This window comes from Bactrocera dorsalis, unplaced genomic scaffold (genome assembly GCF_023373825.1).
Source record: "Bactrocera dorsalis isolate Fly_Bdor unplaced genomic scaffold, ASM2337382v1 BdCtg131, whole genome shotgun sequence".
Classification (NCBI taxonomy): Eukaryota; Metazoa; Arthropoda; class Insecta; order Diptera; family Tephritidae; genus Bactrocera; species Bactrocera dorsalis.
The window spans coordinates 27,577-51,670 of record NW_026038182.1 but is presented as its reverse complement, the minus strand read 5'-3'; the positions used below and the strand labels follow the sequence as shown (position 1 = coordinate 51,670).

The following is a 24,094-nucleotide window of genomic DNA, read 5'->3' as shown; positions in this document are numbered from 1 at the left end:
GAAGCGCGAAGAAGTGATTATTACCGACTCAACGCTCAATTTTTTGCGCCAAATAAAAGAGTCTCACTTGCTGTGTACACTTCGCCTGCCGTGCTTGGTTCATCGCAAAAGTAAAACGGGGTAAAACACAAGGCGAACTGTGCGCATGCGCAAAAGTGTACATAATTGGCTGTTGATGCGCGTGCGAAGATCACACTTGCACTTAAATATGCGCTTGAGCTGGGCAAAAGTATGCAATTATAGGTGTCTTCTCATTTTGTGTGTGCATTGCAACATTCAAAATGCAATATTCTCACACCAGCCGCCGCATGCCGCATGCAGGAAATATGTACATACAAGAAATATGTTTGTAAAAATTCGCGTATGTATGTGCGCGCGCTTTCGTGTGCAATAATTATGCACGGCTCATAAATTGTGTGCTGATTCTGCGCCAAAATGATTGGTAAGGGCTATGCGCTGCGCATACAACAAAAGCGCTGAATGCGCATGCGCAGCCTACACAGCGCACGTGAAACACCAAATAAATCCACTAAAATGGACATTGATTTAAATAACAGCGATTAAAGTTAATCGCCTTTGACGGCATATTTTGCGCAGTTGCGCATGCGCATCGTACATACAGACATACCGCAGGTTGGAAGTGAGAAAATTGTCGGCTTTTAACAAGTTCAGCGCTTGAATGCCAGGAACGTGATTTATTGGGGATGAAAATTGCTAAAAAGAGCAAAGAACAAATGGCAAAAAGGTATATTTATGTATTTATATATATATATTATGGATATTAATCTTGGAAATTAGGTGAAAAACCGGTAAACTTCTATGAAGTTACTATAATATTATTAGGTGAATTATTTGTAATACTTCAACATGCAAACAAAGAAATGGCGGGACGAATAGGGATTCGGGTACCTGTCTTTCTGTCCGTCAGTTGAGACATAGTAATGGAACTTTTGTACACGTGGAACGAGTTCGTAGATGGGCGCAATCAGACCACTGCTCCGCCCATAAAACTCTATGAAATACCATAACTAAGAACTACTGAATTAAGATATTAAACTGTTGTCTTGAATAATCAAGTACCAAGTGGGTCACAATTTTTGAAAAAATGGGTTGACCCCGCGCTCTAATAACTACTCAGAGTTACAATAAACAAATTAGCTTAGGATAAATCCTACAAGAAGCTTACCGACCCCGACCACACTCTACATAACGGTTTTGTTAAGAACTACTGAAATAGACATATACATAATTTTACACTGACTGAATTCCCAGTGAGAATAGTCACCGTCGCTGAGCTTTAAGCGACCAGAGGGGTCGGCAGGTCGCGAATAGCCGGACGGCCTGTAGTAGCAGGTTAGTTACGACATAAGTTTAAACGAATAAGCAATTCCGACAAAAAGCGGCGGGAGTGGAGGTTGCAGTGTAAAAACCATCAGGCCGTGGAAACTTTTGCAACAGTGAGCGAATCGACACCTTCCCTCTGAAGTATGTGTCTTCCGTAACTTGCAAAGGCATGTTGTGTAATAAAAAAAATCCAGGCGTGACAGAACCATAATCAGTGTGTGTGATTAAATCTACTTGACAGGTTCACGACGCAGAATACTGGGAGTCCCTTGAACTTTCGCCAGCGACTTCTCCGCAGACGAAATGGAGAGGATGATGTGAATTTCTCTGCCGATGTATCAGCTCCGACACGTGTCAGTAAACAATCATCTCGGTCCATGGTCAGGACCGACCGATCACATGAAAGGTCATCACCAACAGTCTTAGATGATAGCGAACCTCAAGCCAAAGTAGTACAACACCGTGTGTACTACATATCGGAACTGGTGGGAAGTGCTATAAAAAAACTAACCGAAGCAATAACCATAAACAACAATATAAGGAATATCCTCTGCATGTGTCAAAAGTGGGTTAAACTGGATCAATACAGAAAATCCTGAAAAATATTTTGAACTTCGGTTAACTATCGGTCAAGTTGCGAGTGTGTAAAATGTTCAATTACAGCCGCACCATTTTTGCTTGTTTTATTTTCATATTAAATTTTCACTTTCTATAATTTTTTAATAATTTTATTAAAATCAAAAAATGAAAGCGTCCATCCTAACTAAAAATATACCCAAAATTTTCACGAAAAAACTCCATTCAATGTCAAAATTCTACAAATAATTTTCTATAAAAGAAATTTTTTTTATTTTTTTCAGTGTGGCTGAAATCCAACCAAATTCCTCGTTTAGCACCAGACGCCCAGACTGGTGTAGTAGGTGACACTTTTTACTGCCCGTTCTAGAAACCCCACACGCTCGTTGCATAGCTTAAGGCGCCGGAAATCAGTGCACGCAGGGTGACACTTTGCCTTTCATAGAAAAAAATAATTCATTACACTTAAAATGTAAGTTATGAGCATGTTTCAATATTACAAAAATTTTTATGGTAATTATATATTTACCGTTTATTTATTAAATTGTACAAACAATATTATTATATACATATATAGATATGAAATAATTATACTTAAAAATCTGCTAGTAAGTTATTTCTGTGTATGGATGCTTGTGGCGCTCTTTGTGAAGTACAAAATCTGCAATTCCTACCAGGCGCCATGTGTTGCATGTACATATGCTCGCTGCAGAAAACTTGCATTTACACGAATTCGAATGTTTTGTATACGGTAACTCGATTTTTGCATTTACAACCAAATTTCGAATAATATATGCGTTAGCTTTTGAGTTGTAGAAAGCAAAAACGAGAAATGTATGTAAGTGGTAGAACAGAATTTTCGAATCGATATGTAGATTAGGGCTTCAGATGTGCTCCTTGAAACAAGTCTAGAATTATTTTTCACTACTTGAATTAACTTTTGTTCATACCAGCTTAAGTATAAGCATTTAAAAGTACACTAATCAAGCTACTTTTGCGCCAACTACAAGCACACATACACACATGCATAAATATTGCGTAGATGGCACGCATTTAACGCATAAAAAATGCATCAAAATATCATATTTATCTGCAAACTTTAAGCGCGATCGCTCCACTGACCAACTTCATGCACGAACACGACGAGATTTTAATCGCGATCGCGATAAATATTATGTATGTAGCTTGTTTCGTTGTAATTACCGCCAATTTGTCGTTGTCACAGTAATGCGGCGGCAATTCGCCACAGACGCATAGCTCCTCATACGCAGCTTGTTATAAATTTGAATATACCCACCTTGGTGTGCTGCGCAACGGCAGCGCGAGGTCTGAGCGCGAAACGCGATCATCGTCACGATAAGCTGATGAGCGTCGAATTGTTAATGCAAAATGTCGGCATGAAAAAAATTCGCAGTTAAAGGGACACTCCATACGCTTATGTGTGTGTGTGTATGTGTATATACAAATATGACACTTGACCACCATGTCGAGCTAATAATGAACTGATCAAAAGCGTTAAACGCACAAGCTCAAATCGCCACGAAGGCGCACAGTGGCGATAGTGAAGGCAGCACAACATGCGTCTGCGCGCTCCAGGCACCCAAATGACATATGTTTGATAAACGAGCTGGAACGTTTAGTTGCGATTCCGGGAAGCTGCTCGCCTTAAGTTGCATGTAAATGCGCGCATATCTTCACACGATCACCGCTGATCTTCAGCGCTGCACCGTCGCACTGCTTGCTGTAAAAATGAGATGTTTGCTGCTGATAAGCCGCATCACAACATGTCAAGAATTGGCGAAAGAATCTGATTTTCTACCTGCTTGTCGCAAATGAATTTTAATTGGTTGTCAACTTAAGCGCTTTTGTTGGCACCGTCGGGCATGACATCAGCGTGACGGTGAAATATTATTATATGTTTATATAGCTTCAGTTGTGAGAAAAGTGAAGCATCAAAGTGTGAGAGCGCAGGAGCGTTAAATATTAACTTTCTTTGCAACAAAACTACGGCGGGTGTAACTAATTAAGACTACAATTGATCGAGTTAAACAAAAATTATGCTTCTTAACTTTTACTTGAATAAATTCAAATATTAATGCTACTCTCCCATTGAGGCATGCAATGACTTATTTGATATCTGAATCAAGTTATAGAATGGGGCCCTTGGTATAAAATTTCGTAAAACAAATCAGTCCGATCAGCTCCATATTTTTGAACGCGTTTTTCTCGAAACAACATTTTTCGAATTTGCTGCAGTGATAAGTTGAAGACAAACGATCCGATTATTATGAAATTTCTTTTTTTTTGAATTTGAATTGTTCTGCCTACAATTCTAGATACAGTGACCTATCGGTTTTTTTGGCAGGCCCAAAACGACCAAAATTTGGGGTAATTCGAGTTTAATGTTTTTGGTGCAGCAGTGGAAAACTTTCCCATTTTCTAGTTATTCGGGTTTAAGTAACCGGAATGGACCCGGAATTTTGTTCGGCCAATTCGGCAGCATTCCTCGAAATTACTTCTGATATTTTCTCTGCTGCTGCAACAAGTACTTTTTAACGCCGGCGGACATCTCGTATAATTAAAAAAACGTTTTATTTTGCAAAACAATTTAATTTTTTCAAAAATTTTCAAAAATTTCAATTTTTCAAAAAAATTTCAAAACTTTAAATTTTTCAAAAAAATTTCAAAATTTGAAGTTTTTCAAAAAAATTTCAAAATTTTTAATTTTTTAAAATATTTAAATTTTTACAAAAATTTCAATTTTTCAAAAATTTTCACAATTTTCAATTTTTCAAATATTTTTAAAATTTTCCATTTTTTAAACAAATTTCAAAATTTTTAATTCTTTAAAAAATTTCAAATTTCCCAAAAATTTAAATTTTTCAGAAGTTTTTCAAAATGTTCAACTTTTCAAACATTTTCAGAACTTTCATTTTTTCAAAAATCTTCAAAACTTTAAATTTTTCAAAAATTTTCAATTTATCAAAAAAATTTCAAAATTTTCAAAACGTTTAATTTTTTCTAATATTTTTAATTTTTTCAAAAATCTATAAAATTTTAAGTTTTTCAAAAATTTTACTTTATGCTCTTGAAGTAACGATACAGTAGTTTTTTTTAACTCCCAATAGTCATCATTTTTTTAGGCTGTAACACTAGATATGCCCCTTAAGTATTCATAGTCTGATAATTTTTTATAGTTATACATTATTTGTGTTTATTGAAAGCATAATTAATCCTTTTGTACATAAACTTATGTCTGCATAATTTTCCATATTTCAAAAATTGTCCTTGAAATTTACTATGCAAAGCTTAGAGAAAACATATTGACACAAAGAAAGCTTAAATTGCACTCAAAAAATATTTCACTAAAATTTTCAGTTTAGACCCGAACATAAAACATAAAAATTGCAAACTATTTGCAAAATAACTGCATAATTTACATAATGCTTGTTGATTGCACACCAACAGTTGTATGGAAGAATAGCGCACAAGACGCAGTTGTGCTTATCAAAATAAACTGGATGAACTGGATGACCAAAAAAAGCATATACATACATAAACATATGTACATATATACAAATTCGTGTCAACACAAAGCAAGTTAAGGGCCACCAAAAAATTATATGCGCCGATATGGATGCTGATGGTGTCTGCTGCTTTGAGGCAAACGATAGTCGAGTTCGTAACGCCCCCGATATATGCTGTCTTCATAACGGTTATTGTTCGGCGCATAATCAACGTATTGGTTAAAATTCGAGCGTATTGTCTCATGGTGGCGTTGGCTGGGATAGGGGTAGCTGGCGCCACCTATAATTGACAAGTTAAAGCATATGCTGACACAGTCCCCAATGGCTTACCAGTTACCTTGCGACAAATGTCTGCTAGTATTTACATAACGACTACTACAGTTGCGTTCGTTTCGTGGTGAGTTGGCAAGCCTGTTGTCCAATAATTGGCGCGCTGGTCGTGCTGCTGCGCTGGTGACAGGTTGACGCTGCAAATTTGCTTCCTGTCGTATACGTTCGAAACGATCGCGACTATCGAACTCCTTCGGTGACGGCGGTAATTTAGGTTCCGGCGTGGCGCGCCATGAAATTGCGTGTTCGAAACGATCACGCCTATCGAGGTCATTGGGTGATGGCGGTAATTTAGGGGCCTGCGTTGCGCGCCATGAGACTGGCTCCTTACTGGGCGTCTCAACCAAAGGTTTGCAATTCAGGTTGCTGGCGTTGTGCTTACTTTCGAGGCTTTTAGCATCTTTGGCAGCTTTTGTCAAACCATAAAGCGAGTCTATATAGTTTTTCCGTTCGATCTTGTGACCACGTGATAGATTGAACTCTGAAGTAAGGAAGAGAAAATCAAAACGTGTGCAGCTTTACGGGTAATTTGTTAAGAAAAATTTCGAAAAATTGTCCTACCAATTTACAAAAGAAGTAAATAAATTTGTTTATTGCTACTTACTGTCTATTGCCTCTTCGGGTTTCACATCTAACTCGGATATCATGTAATTACATATTAGGTAGCCAGTACGGTTGACGCCATGAGTACAATGAACACCTATAAGTTTGTCTGAAAAGAATTGAAAGGAGTATATTACATAAAATATTTTAGAAATAATACAGAGATTTAAATGAGTTGCACAGCAATGCCTATTTTTGCCGAAACGAACACTTATTAAGAAAAAAATCTTGCATAAGTTTATATGGCATATATAGGTTTACATGGCACCTACATATATGCTATAGTGGTCCGATCTGAGAAATTTCTTCGGAGATTGCACTGTTACCTTGGACAATAATCAATGACAAGTTTCGAGAAGATATCGGGTCAAATAAAAAATTGTTCATTCAAAAACATGATTGTAAACCTAAGTTTGTATGGCAGCTATATGCTATAGGTGTCCGTTGCTTTGAACAATAATTCGTGCAAAATTTCGTGAAGATATCTAGCCAAATAAAAAAAGTTTTTCAAAGAAGCATTTAATTTTAATCATACAGTTTGTATGACAGCTATATGCTATAGTAGTCCGATAACGACGGTTTCGACAAATGACCAACTTCTTTGCTGAGATAAAGACTAAATTTCAGCTGTATACATAACTCAAAAAAGCCTTCGCTCACAGCCTTTCACATTCTGCTGCATTCTGAGGAACGCTTCGTAGCGAGAAACCGCTTGAGTCATAAGTGCTTATGTTGAAAAAATGGCACAAAGCAAATATTATTTGCAGTAAAGATGCCATTGTCGGCCAACAAAGGCCGCAAAGAATGCACCAAAATGTAAAAGTGCATAAAAGAAATCGACCACAAAATTTTAATTTACAAAAACCGACCGCAAAAATATGTCAACACCCACACACTGAGCCGCAAATGAAGCGCTGGCCAAAACATGCGCTTTGTTGCTGCCAAAGAGATTGCGGCTGCAGTGACTGCGTACGCAAAATAAACTAAATGCTCGTGCCACAGACGTACGAGTATAATATTCAAACACAGTAAAAATGCGAAAATGCAAACCTGTTGAAAGCCGGCGACATGGAAGCTGCAACGGCAACAATAAGCACTACAGTAACAACAACACATATAGTGTTTAACACGGGCAATAAATTTCGAGGAACATGTCAGCGCAACAGCAGCATTTGCACAGCAAGATGAAGCGAGTGCTAGGCGCATGAGCATTTTACATGAGATTCGTCATGTTTGCATAGTTTGCTTGAACTATTGCGTAGCGGGCGAATGCTGAGTAGGCTCCAGCGCGCACTCAGTGCAGCTGCCGCCTCCGCTACTGCAGATGTTGACGCAGTTGTCGCTTCTTCAGACGCCACGGTTTGGGCCAGGCCTTGATATTTCTGTTGTTGTTGATGACAAGACCACCGCAAATAGTGATTTGTTGTTAGTTGTGCTTTACTTGTTCATATCGTTATGTTTGCAATATCAATTTGTGGGTGCATTGTTTACACAGATTTGTATTATGTCTGTACTAATTTTATTGACCGCTGCATAAATTGTTCTTTTGCTAAGAAAGAATCTTTAAAGGATGGATTTTTTTTGTACAAGCCGACAAACGTTTATATTCCGTGGACTGTGAGCATTTTATGGACAACTTGTCAAAAAAAAATATATAGTAGTAAAAATATATATTCCTGGAACTTAAAAACTCAACACAAATTAACTTTTATTATCACTATAAACGTGACAATTGTAAAACCAGCTTGAAGAGATAATGTTATTGTGCTGACTAAGAAATGAATAGCATTTTCGCTATGGCTTATGGCTACTTGAGAAAGTAATTGTTGGAATTCTGATCCACGTTTCAAAAGTCTAGGTTAATTGGCAATCTTAATCGCGTGGGACGCTTAGCACGAACTGGTAACTTGTCCACAATCTACCATTTAGAAAGGTATACACAACTTATATATAGTATGTTAAAGTAGGTGCACTTGCAAGCTGCTCATAATTGGCTTGAAGCATGGAGTGAAGCATACAGAAAGCAAATGACTCTTACGAGCTATAAAGTGGGTGAGTAGCTGTTGCACGAGTTGATACTGAAATAATACATTTTACATAAAAAATTTTATTTTTAATAAAAAAATTTGTATTTTACAAAAAAAAATAATTAATATATGAAAATAAAATAAATTCGAGATGACTAGAAAATATTTAAGTTTTCGTAATATGTATTTTGTTAGCAGAAATAAATAAATAAAACAAAAATTTACCGCAAAAACGGTTTTAGTGCCGATTATTGGTTTACTTACCGTTACCTGCGTTTTTGTTTAAAAAATTAAACACCAGCTTTTTGAATCTGCAAAAATTAAAAAAAAAAACATGAAGCAATTAAATAATATTACAAATTCATATGTATATAAATATGTATGTATGTATGTATGTATGGACAGATGTAGGCAGTACTTACTGATCGACTAAATGTGGCGGTGGTGTATGATGGCCAGGAATCATTAATTTTTTGTACTCTAAACCTTTCTTTAAAAAGCACTATGTGAGCGAAAAATATATACAAAAGTAAAAATACATATTTACACATATAATACATATTTATTATTAGAAAAAAGTGCTTACATCTGGCGTATAATAACGTGAAGTGTTCGTCAGATCTATAATCATACCCAAGTTTGGAATTGATTTCAGTAAAATCGAGGCATCAAGTCGGCGCTGCTCGTCCACATTTTCATTAACAGCCTAGAGAAATGGAAAAAACTTACAATTTTGAAAATACCAATAAAAAACAATGTTAAGTTATGTTTTGCATTCTTACAATTTTGAACATACGAATCAAAAATAAAGTTAGGTTAAGGTTTGTTTCTGAATTTTTTACACCGATGCTTAAAATGTCGTTATAGTTATTTATGTTTTTTATTATACCTTGTGTTAACTCTTAAAATATACGCAATTCATTATGCAAAAACAAAATTGAAAAATACCAACATAGGCCCGCCAGTCATTTAGCAAGGAGACCACCCTAAATGTCTGACAAAATAAATTGCTTAATTAACGAAAAATAATAAAAGTCACTATCTCAATACAACAAATACGCATACGCATATACAGTTTCAACTAAACACTTGCGCATGCGTGCGCCTTTTCATCCACGGTGTGACATGTCTTGCCTGCGAGCGAATTTCTGTGTGGTATAATTAATATAAATTTAACTTAAAGCCGCTACAAAGAATGCAAAAACAGCGTTCATGCAACGTACGCCTCGATCGGAAAGCTGTAAAGGCAAGGCTTTGAGTAAATAGCAATAGGACAAGAATAAAGGCGCACAGGGAAAAAACAAAGATGTATGACAACCACCGCTAACCGGCAATGCCAACTCCCGGCTCCCTTGAGGAGTTGCTGTTATTTAATTAAGTAAAACAATTTAATTTCATATTCATATTTTCCTTGATTTTAATAGGAAATGGCGCCTCATGTTATTCCGGCACCATCAGTCAGTAGGCGTGTGGTCCAAAAACGCATTACTCTTGTTTTTTGGCTTTATTTTAATAAAAAATAATAATATATTTTATAAAATTTTGGTTTTTTTTAATCAAAAACTACATACATATGTACATATGTATCTGTACATGTAAGTATATGTATATGCAATACTTGCAGGGGCATATATGTACATATGTACATATATTTACATGTGATCTAAATATAAGCCTATATGTATGCAAATAAGTTAGCAATTTTTAGCTCGTTTTTGTTGGCCACTATGGGTCCTGTTAGCAATAAATGCCTTTTGAGTTCGATAATGCCGATACAATTATAACCGGTTTGCAGAATTGTTATCGTTTTAAATTATTTAATAAAAAAATCGGAATTTTGCTGTGACAAGGCATACAAACGTCGAATTTGTAAGGTTCCTTTTTTAAGGATGAATAAAACTAATTATAGTGGAGGAATTGCAGCCTCGGTGCAGATCTCTCTATAGTTTCAATAATGTGGATACGACGCAATAAACGTTCCAATTGATTCCAAAAAATAAGGACTACTAACATTTAAGCGACAGTTAAGTTTCTCGCTATAAACTCACCTCCCGAAGCGGCACTTTAAATGCAATAAATCGTGTTCCTTCAACCCGTTGACCCATTGGAGTATAGTTAAGCCATCTGCAAATTATTACATACATACATAAATAAGTATATGAATGGGGGGGAGAAACATTTGAGCTTCACGCTGCCGCTTTTAGCGCTTACCTATCTGGTATTGAAGGTGCCATAGTCCTGCTACTATTTGATAGTTGCCGCACGGACAACAAAAAATATTTAAATACTTTTGAATACACTTTGAATTTAAAATTGTGGAAGACTTCAAATAGATTTATCAAAATTTTATTATTTCTTGAAAACTATAAATATTTACGAAGATATTTGACATATATAATATTATCTTACACGCACACTTGTCAACAATCAATGCTGCCACTTTACCAAAAAATGTTGACAACACACACTGAAAACTCTCAACGAAAGTGGTAAGTTTGCAAATACAATTGTGAAATTACTTTCAATGTTATAAATATATTCAAAAAGTTTAAAAATGAATTTATTAGGGGTATTCTCTTGCTCTTGCAAGATTGCAGATTGCAAAAATACTACACCGAAATATACAAGGGCACGAGAGCACCCATTGCAGAATCTAGTGATATATGAGCGACTGATTCAGTCAATTTATTGTAAATGGCTATTGTGCATGGCTATTGTGAATTGGCGCACCTTCTGCATGCATTTTTAACAAAAAAACTGTAACAAAACTTTATAATTTAAATATAAATTATAAAATCTAATTAAAATTTACCTTTCTCAACAGTTTAACGACGTAATATGTCTTTATGTAAAATGGCAACTACAACAGGGTTGCAATTTTATTTTTGCGTGACATTGCACGCTAATATACATGGGTTTGGGTCTGACATATTTCACAGCCCTTGCAAATATTTTTCTGCGTGTGTTTGTTGTTGTGCCGTTGTAAATCTGCAATGCTTGCACCGTGCACCGGGTTTTGCAAGAGCAAGAGAATACCCCTAGTATTACACAGAATTTATTATTAGAATTTGAACATTTCAAATTTGACAGTAGCACAACATAGTTGTGACACAAACCAGCCGATTGTATAACTCACCATGAACAGCTGTCTGAAGTGTTATTCGACTTTTGGACTTTCGTGGCGATCGCCGAGTAAGTGTTTAATTAGCGATATTTGATTAAGGAAAAATTCTTATCAGCTAACATTTTTGCAGGAGTTTGCAACAAAACCACCTATAATTTATTTTTGTAATTATTACTTATTATTTTCAATCTACAATGTTCAGTTCGAATGCAAGGAATCTTATTCGCAGCAGTTTGGTAAGCAAAAAGCAATAATGAAGCCCACGTGAAAAAAATAATGCATTTATTACAGATCAACCGCTGCAAGAGCACCTTGGTGGTTGCTGAGCATAATAATGAGGCACTAAATCCCATTACATTAAACACCATCTCCGCTGCGAAGAAGATCGGCGGTGATGTCACAGTTTTGGTAGCTGGCACCAAATGTGGTCCGGTAAGTGCATTACTCGCTTTATGTTTGCATAATCAACAACAAAGTAATACCGTGTATAAAATTTCTAGGCATCTGAAGCACTTGCCAAGGTCGAAGGTGTTGCTAAAGTGTTGGTAGCGGAGAACGCAGCTTTCAAGGGTTTCACACCGGAATCTATCACACCACTCGTGCTGGCAGCTCAATCGCAATTCAAATTTACACATATATTGGCTGGTGCCACCGCGTTTGGAAAAAATGTACTTCCACGCGTAGCATCTAAATTGGATGTGTCGCCTATTTCAGAAATTATCGATGTAAAGAGCGAAGACACCTTTGTGCGTACTATCTACGCTGGTAACGCCATATTGACGCTACGCTCCACAGACCCCGTTAAAGTGATAACCGTTCGTGGTACGAATTTCGCACCTGCCGCTGCTACTGGTGGTAGCGGCGCTGTAGAACAGGCACCAACTGGAGATTATGCCTCCCAATTGAGTGAATTTGTTTCGCAAGAACTTACTAAATCTGACCGTCCAGAGTTGACCGGTGCCAAAGTGATTGTGTCTGGTGGACGTGGTTTGAAATCTGGCGATAACTTTAAACTACTTTACGATCTGGCTGATAAATTTGGTGCTGCTGTCGGTGCTTCCCGTGCTGCTGTTGATGCTGGTTATGTGCCCAACGATCTGCAAATTGGTCAAACAGGCAAAATTGTCGCACCCGAGTTATATATCGCTGTCGGAATTTCCGGTGCCATTCAGCACTTGGCTGGCATGAAAGACTCTAAGACAATAGTGGCTATAAACAAAGATCCCGAAGCACCAATCTTCCAGGTGGCAGATATTGGTTTGGTGGCGGATCTCTTCAAAGCTGTACCAGAGTTGACAGGAAAATTGTAAATCTACTATGTCGACATTGATCATCTGTTATAAACCGTAGTGCATTTATTTTATTTAATTTTCTAAACAAAAATTTACCAACAATTGCTTTATAATTGGTTACGATTTAATTTTTTTTCTATTTTGTATACAACGTATTTACGTTAGTTCGCATTCATCATGTAACAATCTATGCGCACCCAAGAAATACTTTTTGTTTAAGAATAAAATTGAAAAACCTCTATATTATCTAAATCCACATGTTTACATTGTTTTTCGCAATTTTTGTACAAGCTGCAAAGCATTACGCAATTGTTTTGTTTAATCTTTTATGTTCTCTGGTCTAGTGCGATATTTGTGTATAATGCGCGTTGGTAGTTCGTTTGTAGCATACTTTTAGGCCTCATTTAAATTGAAATGATAAATATTTAAATTAAACTACATTTCACTTTTTACTGTTATGAACGGTTTAATTTGGAATATAACGGTGAATGTTATAATGAAAATATATTGTGAAGAGTATTCTATATATATATAAACGACCACATATATTATTAATATATTTGTAGAGGTTTTAGTAGCATGCATGTGGGAATAAATTAAAGTTTTTACAGAGCGCTAAAAACAAAATTCAATAAAATGTGTGTATGTATAGTTAGGCAAATCTGCAACAGTAAACATACATATTTACCAAATGGCTTTGCCAAATCACATTGTTTATCTACTTATGAACTTAGATAAGATAACTTTGGGAATCTCAAGCATTTAAAGAACCTTGTTGATTACTTTGCGATTTAATATTTTATGTCTGTCAAATATTTTATATAATTACTATAGTAATTATAAAACCACTATCGCCTCAGACTAAAAAATGTATTACAATTGACCACTCAAGCATGCAAGCAAAACATGTTCGTGCTATAATTTTTAATCAATGAATTCATAGCTACATACATACATATGTATGGATGTATATACTCGCGTACGCATGTTAGTATGTATATACTATTAAATTAATGTTATTCATAAAAGTGGGCCTGCCAAACCATTTTATAATGCTATGACGTTAGCTTGCTAACTAAAACCTAGAGAATCACAGCTTAGTAACGATAAGTGACGTCAATAGCACGTAAAACTTGCAAAAATATTTTTCACTCAAAAAAAATATTTACAAAAATAAATTTGTTATTCAATTTACGCTCATTCATTGAATTTCCTTCCTATAAACAAGGGCGTGCGCCTTCTCCATGTGATTTCTGTAAGTGAATATTATCGCCTGACCTATTTTAATGCCAATTAAGGCAATCTATGTATGTACATACATATATACATATGTATACTCGTGTACTTATATATACATAAATGTTTATAAATCGTTAATTAAATGTCGTAAAAGTTATTACTTTTTTAAGTGATGCAAATAGAAATGTAGACACATACATATTATATATACACAACAATGTATGCTTATGTATGTATAAAAATAAATTATTAATATGTATGTAAAAAAATTTTATTATTTCAAAAATATTTCCACTTTCCAGTTATGATGCTCTTTCCTTTGAATATTTCAAAGCCAAAGTAAACAAATTATAATGAAATATTATATAAATATATTTAGCACATGTGTATATATGTAAGTGTATATAAATGCTGATTTAGCACAATGTTCACTTGTCAATAATTATTCAGTTGTAAGTAAGGCTTCTAAATCAGTGCGCAATTAACTTATATTGGGTAGTCGAAAAAGTCTTTTCGTATTTTGTCAAGAGTTGTCGTTGCAGTCGCATATCTCCAGTGCTACCAATCACATTGTATCATACCATATAGTGTTAAAAAATTGAGATTTTAAGCTTCAAACAAAAAGCCAAAAAAACTGAATTCGATAAAGTTAAAAAAATTTACAGCTGTTCAAAACTGAGTGATAATAAAAAAAAATCGATATATTTTGAAATTTTTGTATAAAAAAGAGAAGAATGCCACGTAAGCCACTAATGAAATTTATAAGTTTACGGAGACGATGCTATATCAGTTCGTGTAGCACAACAATTCTGGAAATTTCGATTTACACTGATGAAAGTTATTACAGTGATGGAGTAATGTCTTTAGCGAAAAAAATGGCAAAAAGGGGTCGACCAAAATTGTACATATTTGTTTATTTATTTATTAGTGTATGTAAATGTAAAAAAATAAGTTGAAGTTTGATTTGAAACACGAAAAGATTTCGAAAAATTTCAAAATTTTTAACAATTTTCAAAAAATTTTCGAAATCTCAAAATTTTAAATTTTTCAAAAAAATCAAAATTTAAAATTTTTCTAAATATTTTCAAAATTTTCAATTTTTAAAAAACTTTACTTTGTGTTGTTGAAATATATATAAGCTATACGAATTTCAAAACAATCGAAACAGTATTTTTTTTTCGTTTCAATTCCCAAACACCATTGTTTTTTCAGGCTGTCACACTAGGTGTGTCGCTTAAGGGGGTATTCTAGTCTAGAAATCAAATTTTGGGCAGTTTTTTGAATTTTATTAAAAAAAAAAAAACCAAAAAATATTTTTACTATCCTTTTTTTTATGGTGTTTTTATTTATATCTTAAAAATACAGAAAAACAATTTTACAAAAAAATATTAAAAATTAAAATAATTAGAGGGAGGGACAGGTCTAAAAAAAAAAATCCTTTGGGGGATATGTTCTTAAGGGTCCAAACTTTAAATATATGAAAAAAAAAATCGAATTTTTTCCAAATTCAAGAGTAAAATACCCCCTTAAGTATTCAACTGATAGATTTTTATGTGTGTACATTATATTTTTTATTGAAAGCATAATTAAGCGAAGCGGCCAGAATCTAAATTTAAGCTCAAAAGTTCACAGTGAATACCCCTCATGACGCTTGTGCTTAGAAATCAAACACAAATAATAACAAAATGAAATCGAATTAGTATAATACAATATATAAACTGCTTCTTATTTCCTATTCCAGCAATCGTACGCGATCACACATTGTATGGACCAATACAAAAGCCGCGTGTATATTGGCGTTCAAAGATCGTATTGAGCATATGCACCGGGCACCGGCACGGGGAAGTCTCGGTGCCGGCTGTTGTCATACGCGCTTATCAATCGAGACTAGACTTTTATTGCTTTAGCGAACTTTTGCTCTTTCCTTGATATGAGCGCGAGCAAGCAGTCTACACTTTGATGCTGGATTGCAACAGATCGTAAAACATACAAAAATTTCAATGGATCACAACTTTTGCAAGGAAATACGTGCATTACATATGTATGTGTATGTATATGTATTTGTATTTCAAAACGAAAATTTATAGGTGCAAATGTATTATATAGTTGCATACATGCTTGTACGGGATATGTATGTGAGTCAACCAGCAAATTTGGCTGTTGAAATGTGTGTGTTTTGGTATGAAACTAGTTTCGCCTAATATAATACGAGTATATAACTACCGTTATTTGCACGAGTTTTTAAAGTTGTTTATCGATTTGTGGCAATTATGCACGTAGTTACTTATTGGCAGGTCTTTTTAGAATTGCACGTTGAAAATTTCCGGCATGTCCCCGAATTCCAGGTAGATAGGTTGACTCATTTTTCATTTTTATTGTGCAAGATAAAAATAAAAAAGTTCAAATAAATAAAAAACACAAAAACTTGTTTTTATTTACATTTTTCACATAAATTTTGAGGTTAGCACGCCTGAAAATTTCCCAGAATTCCAGCAAGTTGATAAGTTGACTCAACATTTTATGAAAGAAACAAATTATTACACAAGAAAAAACCAAAAAACTTGTTTATTTCAATATTTGACATAAATTTTGAGGTCATGAGAAAAAGTCTATAAACGGAAGTTATAAATTCTTACATTACCTAAAACATTGCCATACAACTTTTTTCTATAGTCCTTACAGTTTTGCCGGAAATCGAAATAAACCGTTTTAACCCTTAAAAATTCTACCACGCCTCTCCCTTTTCGTTTTCCGAACATCAATTCGAACTTAAACTATTTTTCCTTTAATGCTTGTTATTTTATCTTTCGTTTCCTTTGGATTTCATACTATGTACTATGATTTTTTTTTTTCAAAAACTATATACCCTGGTCTATTTGGGAATATTGTTATTTAGTTGAAAAAAGTTGACTATTTATTGGGTCAATTAGAGTCTTTTAGATAAGAAAATGAGGATCGCACCGCCACCTAGGGTCTATTATGCCCTCTTCTAAGTCACAACATCTCAACTAGTCACAGCAAATTGATAAATTCCATTATACTGCTAGATGATATTGAGGCGATGTGATCTCTAGTTGGAATCATGGATGCAAGTGCCTTTATCCTGCGCCTACAGCCGATGTTAAATATGTACTTCTTAGGCTCCCAATGGCCAATGTAGAAGCCGATAATGGCCTGAGTTTTTCCCTTGGGAGTTTGATTAAGTATTTAAACATTTTAAAGCTATTGACAATGCTTCTCCCTCCCCACTGCTTAACCCTTGCGGAACAGCTGCTTTGGTGTGACGACCAACCGCAATGAAAGATGTCAGTCCTACCATGTTGGTGGATGCTGCGGAGTAGTATAGATTATCGAACATCTGGTGAGGGTGAAAACGGACGGAAACGTTGGTTCACAATAATTAAGTTATTGATAACCGAAACGGATGGTTCATGCCACTGCCGGATTCAAACAAAACTGATTAACAGTGAGACGAAGAAGAGCAGAAATTCCACGAAACATGTGGCACATCAAAATCATGTGACTGAGCAACAAGAACTAAAAAAATCCAAAAAAAAACCGATAGTTGCAAAAACTTTAGTTATTGTCAGTTTGATGATACGACAGATACTCAATAAAACTGAATATTGTTCGAAAAACCACGATTGCTTACACTTGGATGTTCAAGAAAAGATTTTTTATTTAGTTTAGTTTCTAATCAACCGATTAAGCGCCAACACGCGCCTTTGAAATTTCAGTTTGACAGCGAAAGTGTCAAATAGATAACATATTTGAGTAAACAATTGTTCGTAAAAAGAAACAACAAAGCCACGCTTACGAAAACATAATTGCAAACGGATCCGCTTTAATTTAAATATAAATAATCTCGCTAATTAACAGCTGTCAGCAACAAAAAAGGAAAAGTAATTAACTACAAATAAAAAACTAATAATCTGCGATGAAAAGTGTAATTTATATTATTATTATTTATAAATAACTATTACGAATAGAAATGTCCCGCTCTTCAGCAACAAAATAGTTGATTGGCATGCGATCGCCGAATGCCTACGCCGAACAAGGTCAAGCTTTAAATGTATGTAGGTTGGCCCTGCTATCAATAAAAACATATTAAATTAATATAAGAGCACTTACATACATGTATAACTCTTGCAATTATTAATGAATTATCAATTTATGAGCAGTTAGGTGAGTGTACGACGCAATTTATGATGTGCGACGTAATTTTGTGTTGCAGACTATGCTATGCCATGTCAAAGATAAGGACTTTTGTACCTAGCATGGCTTTCCATAACCTTGTGAGAGGTACTTGGACCTTAAAACAACAATATGCCTTAAAAACATAAAAAAAATTAAAAAATTAAAAAAAATACAAAAAATTAAAAAAATATATAAAAAATTAAACATTTTTATGGCAAAAATGAAATCCGATATCAATAAAAACAAGCTTTACTGACGCGTTTTACCAACAGCCACTAGCTTTACGCGCGCAAACAAGTTTGCCAAATATTTACTATCGGCAAATAATGGCATTTCAACCGCAAATCTCTGATTTCTGCTAAGGCTTTGCGCAAGCGCAAGAAACGGATCAACTAACCAAATTGTGGTTTGATGATGGGTGACGGTATAGCACCTGACTGACTGAACCACTATGCGCCACCGAACGCCGCACATGTGATCTTTCGCCTACCACTACATAGCAAAACAAAAATACAAGCCCAACCACATCTGCGGCAAAGCATTGGCTAAGCGATTGTCTATTTGCCACCGCATTTGCCCATTTTTTCATGGGGTTGCGCACAGATAAGCCAAGCGATTTTATATTAAACGTCAATTTCGTAAACGTATTCAATATTTGTATGTAAAACGTGCTTGTCGGCAGCACAGCGTATGTGTATGTATATGTGTATGGCCGTTAAACGACGGAAACGTTGGTGATGTTGGCGCTGACAGCAAGCTGTCGATCACAGTATTTTCCTGGCCATCTAACAAAGCAGACGTACAAGTTGTTGAGCGCTGTAAAAAACGTGGTGAATACATACATATAGTGGTGACTACGTAAGTGTAACGGTACATAATAGTGTTCAAACCTTGAATGAGTGAGGAAGTGTAGTGCAGCGGAAGTTAAGTGCATAGCAAAACGGGAACTCTAAAGAAGTGTAGTTAAAGGAAACAGTGTAAAACTTGGCTCAAAATGGCTACCAATGGCAAGCGTGTGTGTGTAATTGGCGCTGGTACGGCAGGACTTTGCGCGTTGAAAAACTCACTGCAACAGGGCATGGACGCGATCGCCTATGAGCAATGCAGCGAGATCGGTGGCACCTGGGTGTATACGAAACCGGGCGAAAATGATGTGCACAGCAGCATGTACGAGGGTTTACGGTAAGTCTGCATAAGCTTACTGAAAATATTTTTGCTCTGGCAACATTTTCTATTTTTATTGTTACATCCATACTCACAAAAAAATAGCACAAATTTGCCCAAGGAGGTTATGGGTTACCCGGATTACTCTTATCCTTCGGAAATCGAGCAATCATTTGTGCCGTCTGCGGAGGTGCTGAAATTCTTGCAATCGTATGCGCAACATTTCGATTTATCAAAATACATTAAGCTGCAGCATGAGATAATACGCGTGCGTCCGTTGGATGAAAAGTGGGAGGTAAGTTAATAACAAAGAAAAATATAAAAATATTAAATAAAGCAAAATAAGAATAAAAATTAACTTAACTTCGGTGGCTAAAACACACTTTACAAAGTTTCGTTACAAGAACTTTGATCGTTCAGTTTGTATGGCAGCTTTATGATATAGGGATTCAATCTAAACAATTTCTTCGAAGATTGTACAGTTGCCTTGAGCAATGACCCATGCAAACATTCTTAAAAATATCTCCTCAAATGAAAAAGTTTTCTATACAAAGACTTGTTTCCGATTGTTCAGTTTGTATAGCAGCTATATGATATAGTGATCCGATCTAAACAATTTCTTATTTCACCCGTTTCAAATTTGGTGAAGATATTTCGTCAAATGACAAAGTTTTCGATGGTTCAGTTTGTGTGGCAGCTATATGCTATGGTGGTCCGATATCGACTTTTCCGACAAGTGAGCTGCTTCTGGCTTAAAAAAGAACGGGTGCAAAGTTTCAGATGGATATCTCAAAAACTGGCGGACAGAGAGAAGGACCGAGATGGCTAAATCGACTCCGCTCATCATACTTCATAGGGTCTCTGACGTTTTTCTTTTGGTTGAGGATATAAAAGTTTTATATTAATAAAAAAAAATTAAAAAATTTAATAATAATAAAAATTCACTTAAACTATTGTACAAATTTGTTCGGGAATTTTTTTATATTTTTCCGGAAAAAATTGAATTATTTGCAATCACAATTATTAACGTTCAACTCATTTTGTTTCTCACGCAGATCTACATTCGCGACATCAAGAATGACACTTTTATCAAAGAAATATTTGATTTCGTTTTCGTTTGTAACGGACATTATAGCATGCCACTGATGCCAGATATCGAAGGCATAGATAGTTATAAAGGTCAAAAGTTGCACAGCCATTGGTATCGGAAACCGGACACATTTGAAGGTAAATACCACGAACACTGTTTTTAGGTGAGGTTAAAACGAGCGTACCTAACCGACCTTGCTTTCTCAGGAACCACTGTGCTCGTGATCGGCGCCGGCCCCAGTGGCATGGATATTACGAATCACATCAGCAAATTCGCTAAGCAAATCTATCTCAGTCATAATTTGGATCCTGCACCCTGCACCGATTTCATGCCAAATGTTACACAGAAGACCGTCGTCAAACGCTTCACTGCAGATGGCGCCGTCTTCAAGGATGACACCACCGAAACCTTCGATCACATTATCTTCTGCACTGGCTACAAATACACGTTCCCCTTCCTCAGTATCGATGTATCGTTGCGCGTCGATGATAATTTCGTGCATCCACTTTACAAGCACTGCATCAATATACATTATCCTACGATGGCTTTGATTGGTTTGCCTTTCTATGTGTGTCCGTCGCAGTCGTTCGATTTGCAAGTGCGTTTCGCGTTGGCATTCTTCACCAAGAAACGTGAGTTTCCGAGTCGCGAGGAAATGTTCGCCGATTTGGAGAAGGATAAGGAGAACCGACGCAAAAAGGGCCTGACCAACCGTCTGGCGCATGCGATGGGTGATAAGCAGGTGAGTCTAAGATTAAAAAAAAATACAATATTTGTTTATGACCTCGGCTGTGATGAAATAATTTATTTATTTTATATATATTCGTGTTTTTTTTTTCTTCTCGCCAGTACGACTACTACCAAGATCTCTCCGAAACGGCCGGCATTGAAAATATCAAACCGGTGATTAATAAAATCATGGAGGATTGCAGTCGCAAATACATTTATGAGCTCGCCACATACCGTAACGATCGTTTCAAGGTGCTCGATGATGAAACATTCGTGAAATTTCCCTTGGAAACCGCTTGAAATTTATAATAATCTTTGTACTACTTGTACATGCTACTTGGGTGCTTTTTGGGGGTTACGGGTTCACTGTGCTTACTTGATAATTTTATATATATTTTAATGTCACTAAGTCTACACTATATCTTTTTTTTATAATTATACTATATATTTAAAAAAAATCATTATCAACTTCCATATACAAGATTCATTTAGACAATAAAGTCGTTTGTAAAATGCAAACAAAATCAAACACTTAATTCCTGAAGACATTTTTGTCTTTTCTAAAAATATTCTTCTTTTTTATTGGCGTAGACACCGCTTACGCGGTACTAGCCGAGTTAACAACAGCACGTCAGACATTTCTTCGTTCGCAATGTGGCGCCAATTGGTGATTCCAAGCGAAGCCAAGTCCTTCTCGACCTGGTCTTTCAACAGAGTGGAGTTCTTCCTTTTCCTCTGCTTCTCCCGGTGGGTACTGCATCGAATACTCTTACAGCTGGAGTGTTTTTATCCAATCAGAGTTTTAATTCGCTGAACTATGTCAATGTCGTCGTATATCTCGCACACCTTATCGTTCCATTAAATGTGATATTCGTCGTGGCCAACGCGCAAAGTACCATAAATCTTCCGCAGGAATTCTATCGAAATTCATAACGTCGACTCATCAGATGTTGTCACCGTCCATGCCTCTGCACAATGTAGCAGGACGGGGATGATGAGTGACTTATAGAGTTTGGTCTTTGTTCGTCGACAAAGGACTTTATTTCTCAATTGCCTACTCAGTCCGAAGTGTTAGCAAGAGTTATTCTACGTTTGATTTCGATGCTGACGTTGCAGTTGGAGTTCATACTGCTTCCAAGGTAAATGAAATTAGCTACGATTTCGAAGTTATGACTGTCAGCAGTGACGTGGCAGCCTAGTCGCGAGTGTGACAACTGTTTGTTTGATGACAGGAGATGTTTCGTCTTGCCCTCCTTCACTACCAAGACAAGACAAGGACAAAGCTGAAAAACACATTTCAGATATATTATTAGTTAATCAGTTGGTATGCTCAGAAAGCACACCGGTGACTGCGAATGATTGTAGTGATTAGTTGGAGAGAAAAATCTACAAAAAATTGTTTCAAAGCACCAGCCTCCCCTTAGAACTTCCGGCTCGGGAGGAATTGCCCGATCTACCCCTCTCACTCGTTCACTGAGTATACTTATGGATTTTCTATGTTAAGGGCAATGCTATTGTTGGGCAACGGGTGTATGGAGATTCGATGGAAGCAAAGATGTATTCAGGAACATTCATCAGGAATTGCGGCGCTGTCAACAGTATGATCTAAGCTATACACCTTGAATAAAATGCAACAAAAAACATCAGCAAGGAAAAATGGAAAATCGGTTAAAAAATATGCTATTTCTAAATGAAAAGTAAAAATAACTGTACATAATCAAATAAAAATAATAAAAACTTTTAAATCGACACCTATAATAATACAGAGTAAGCAAATATAATCGGTCAAAATGTGATTGTATACAAAATTCAAAAACTTTCCACTGGTACTAGCATAAAAAATGTTGATTAACGATTCAGCATAGATTTATTTGCTTTAAACGCTCATCAACTGATAACCCTACTTTCTACCAAGCGTGTAGAATAATATATATGTAGTACATATAGTCATATTTAATTTATATACTTTTCATGTTCATATATTATATATTTGATATTTTTGCATATTGACGCTGTTCGCAGTGGCAAATTGGTAAATATGCAAAACACGTTTATTTGGGCCACCACGTGACTGCCACACTACGCAACAGTTTTGTGTCAGATGTTGCGCAGAAACCGCTCCTGCAACTTCACACATCAAAGGTGCCATTTACAGTCATAATAGTATCATAATTGTTATTGCTTTGATATATGCCACTGGTTTTTACTACCACGCACCCTTGCGAGGCGCGGATTGTGGCCTACTGATCGACTAAAATGCAGTTTAACGACTTTGTGAGCACTGCGTCTCAACAGCAAACAACCGGCTAGGCTTTTATAGACCTGCCATATAAATTTCCTCAAGTTTATTTGACCTAGAAATACACTCTTTGATGGATGCTGTCCAAGCGACTGGAAGTGTTGCTTGATCTAGAGATTCGCCTTTTGACGGATACTGTCTAGGCGACAGAAAATGTTGTGCGAAACAGCTACTTCTTGAGCTATTAGTAAATGATAAAAGTGTGTATTCGATCTCTCAGCAGAATTATGATAAGGTTTTGGGGGAAACAACAGAGCTTATCAAACAAAATGTTTCCAAAGTCAACGAAAAGGTTACTCAAACATTCTATTACATCAGCTGATGCTTATCGGGAATCGGTCTATGAACTTTTAGACATCGAGCTATATATAGTTATGGAACTTGAAAGTATAAGGTAGATAACTCATTGAAGAATTTTAGATTTCGGTTAATTTTTACTATAATTTTCAATAATAAAACAGTTAAAAGAATTTTTACTAAACACTTTTTATATGATTTTTATTGACGTTTGAAAAATAAAAAAAAAATTTTAAAATCGTCGGATTACAGGCCG

General features: G+C 35.7%; 3 protein-coding genes across 5 annotated transcripts; 2 read left to right on the top strand and 1 right to left on the bottom strand.

Moving 5' to 3' along the window:
• Positions 1-5,121: 5,121 nt before the first annotated feature.
• Positions 5,122-10,843, bottom strand: LOC105230164 (RNA/RNP complex-1-interacting phosphatase). 2 transcript variants are annotated; one of them, XM_049461801.1, is made up of 8 exons: positions 10,619-10,843; positions 10,456-10,531; positions 8,994-9,113; positions 8,830-8,909; positions 8,672-8,718; positions 6,382-6,489; positions 5,778-6,258; positions 5,122-5,727 (listed from the first exon to the last, which is right to left on the bottom strand). In XM_049461801.1, the coding sequence occupies exons 1-8, from the start codon at positions 10,639-10,641 to the stop codon at positions 5,688-5,690; spliced, it is 975 nt and encodes a 324-aa protein (XP_049317758.1). In that variant the 5' UTR covers positions 10,642-10,843; the 3' UTR covers positions 5,122-5,687. The 2 variants fall into 2 exon arrangements, with proteins under 2 accessions (XP_049317758.1, XP_049317757.1); XM_049461800.1 differs by having other exon boundaries at positions 5,785-6,258; positions 10,619-10,842.
• A 714-nt stretch (positions 10,844-11,557) lies between these two features.
• Positions 11,558-13,075, top strand: LOC105230163 (electron transfer flavoprotein subunit alpha, mitochondrial). 2 transcript variants are annotated; one of them, XM_011210777.4, is made up of 4 exons: positions 11,558-11,599; positions 11,662-11,767; positions 11,823-11,963; positions 12,032-13,075. In XM_011210777.4, exons 2-4 carry the CDS (start codon positions 11,726-11,728, stop codon positions 12,839-12,841), a joined length of 993 nt encoding a protein of 330 aa, XP_011209079.1. In that variant the 5' UTR covers positions 11,558-11,599; positions 11,662-11,725; the 3' UTR covers positions 12,842-13,075. The 2 variants fall into 2 exon arrangements, with proteins under 2 accessions (XP_011209079.1, XP_049317759.1); XM_049461802.1 differs by having other exon boundaries at positions 11,590-11,767.
• A 5,942-nt stretch (positions 13,076-19,017) lies between these two features.
• Positions 19,018-21,766, top strand: LOC105230162 (uncharacterized). The gene is made up of 5 exons (XM_011210775.4): positions 19,018-19,441; positions 19,529-19,718; positions 20,479-20,650; positions 20,720-21,255; positions 21,363-21,766. Exons 1-5 carry the CDS (start codon positions 19,254-19,256, stop codon positions 21,540-21,542), a joined length of 1,266 nt encoding a protein of 421 aa, XP_011209077.2. The 5' UTR covers positions 19,018-19,253; the 3' UTR covers positions 21,543-21,766.
• The last annotated feature ends 2,328 nt before the right edge of the window (positions 21,767-24,094 follow it).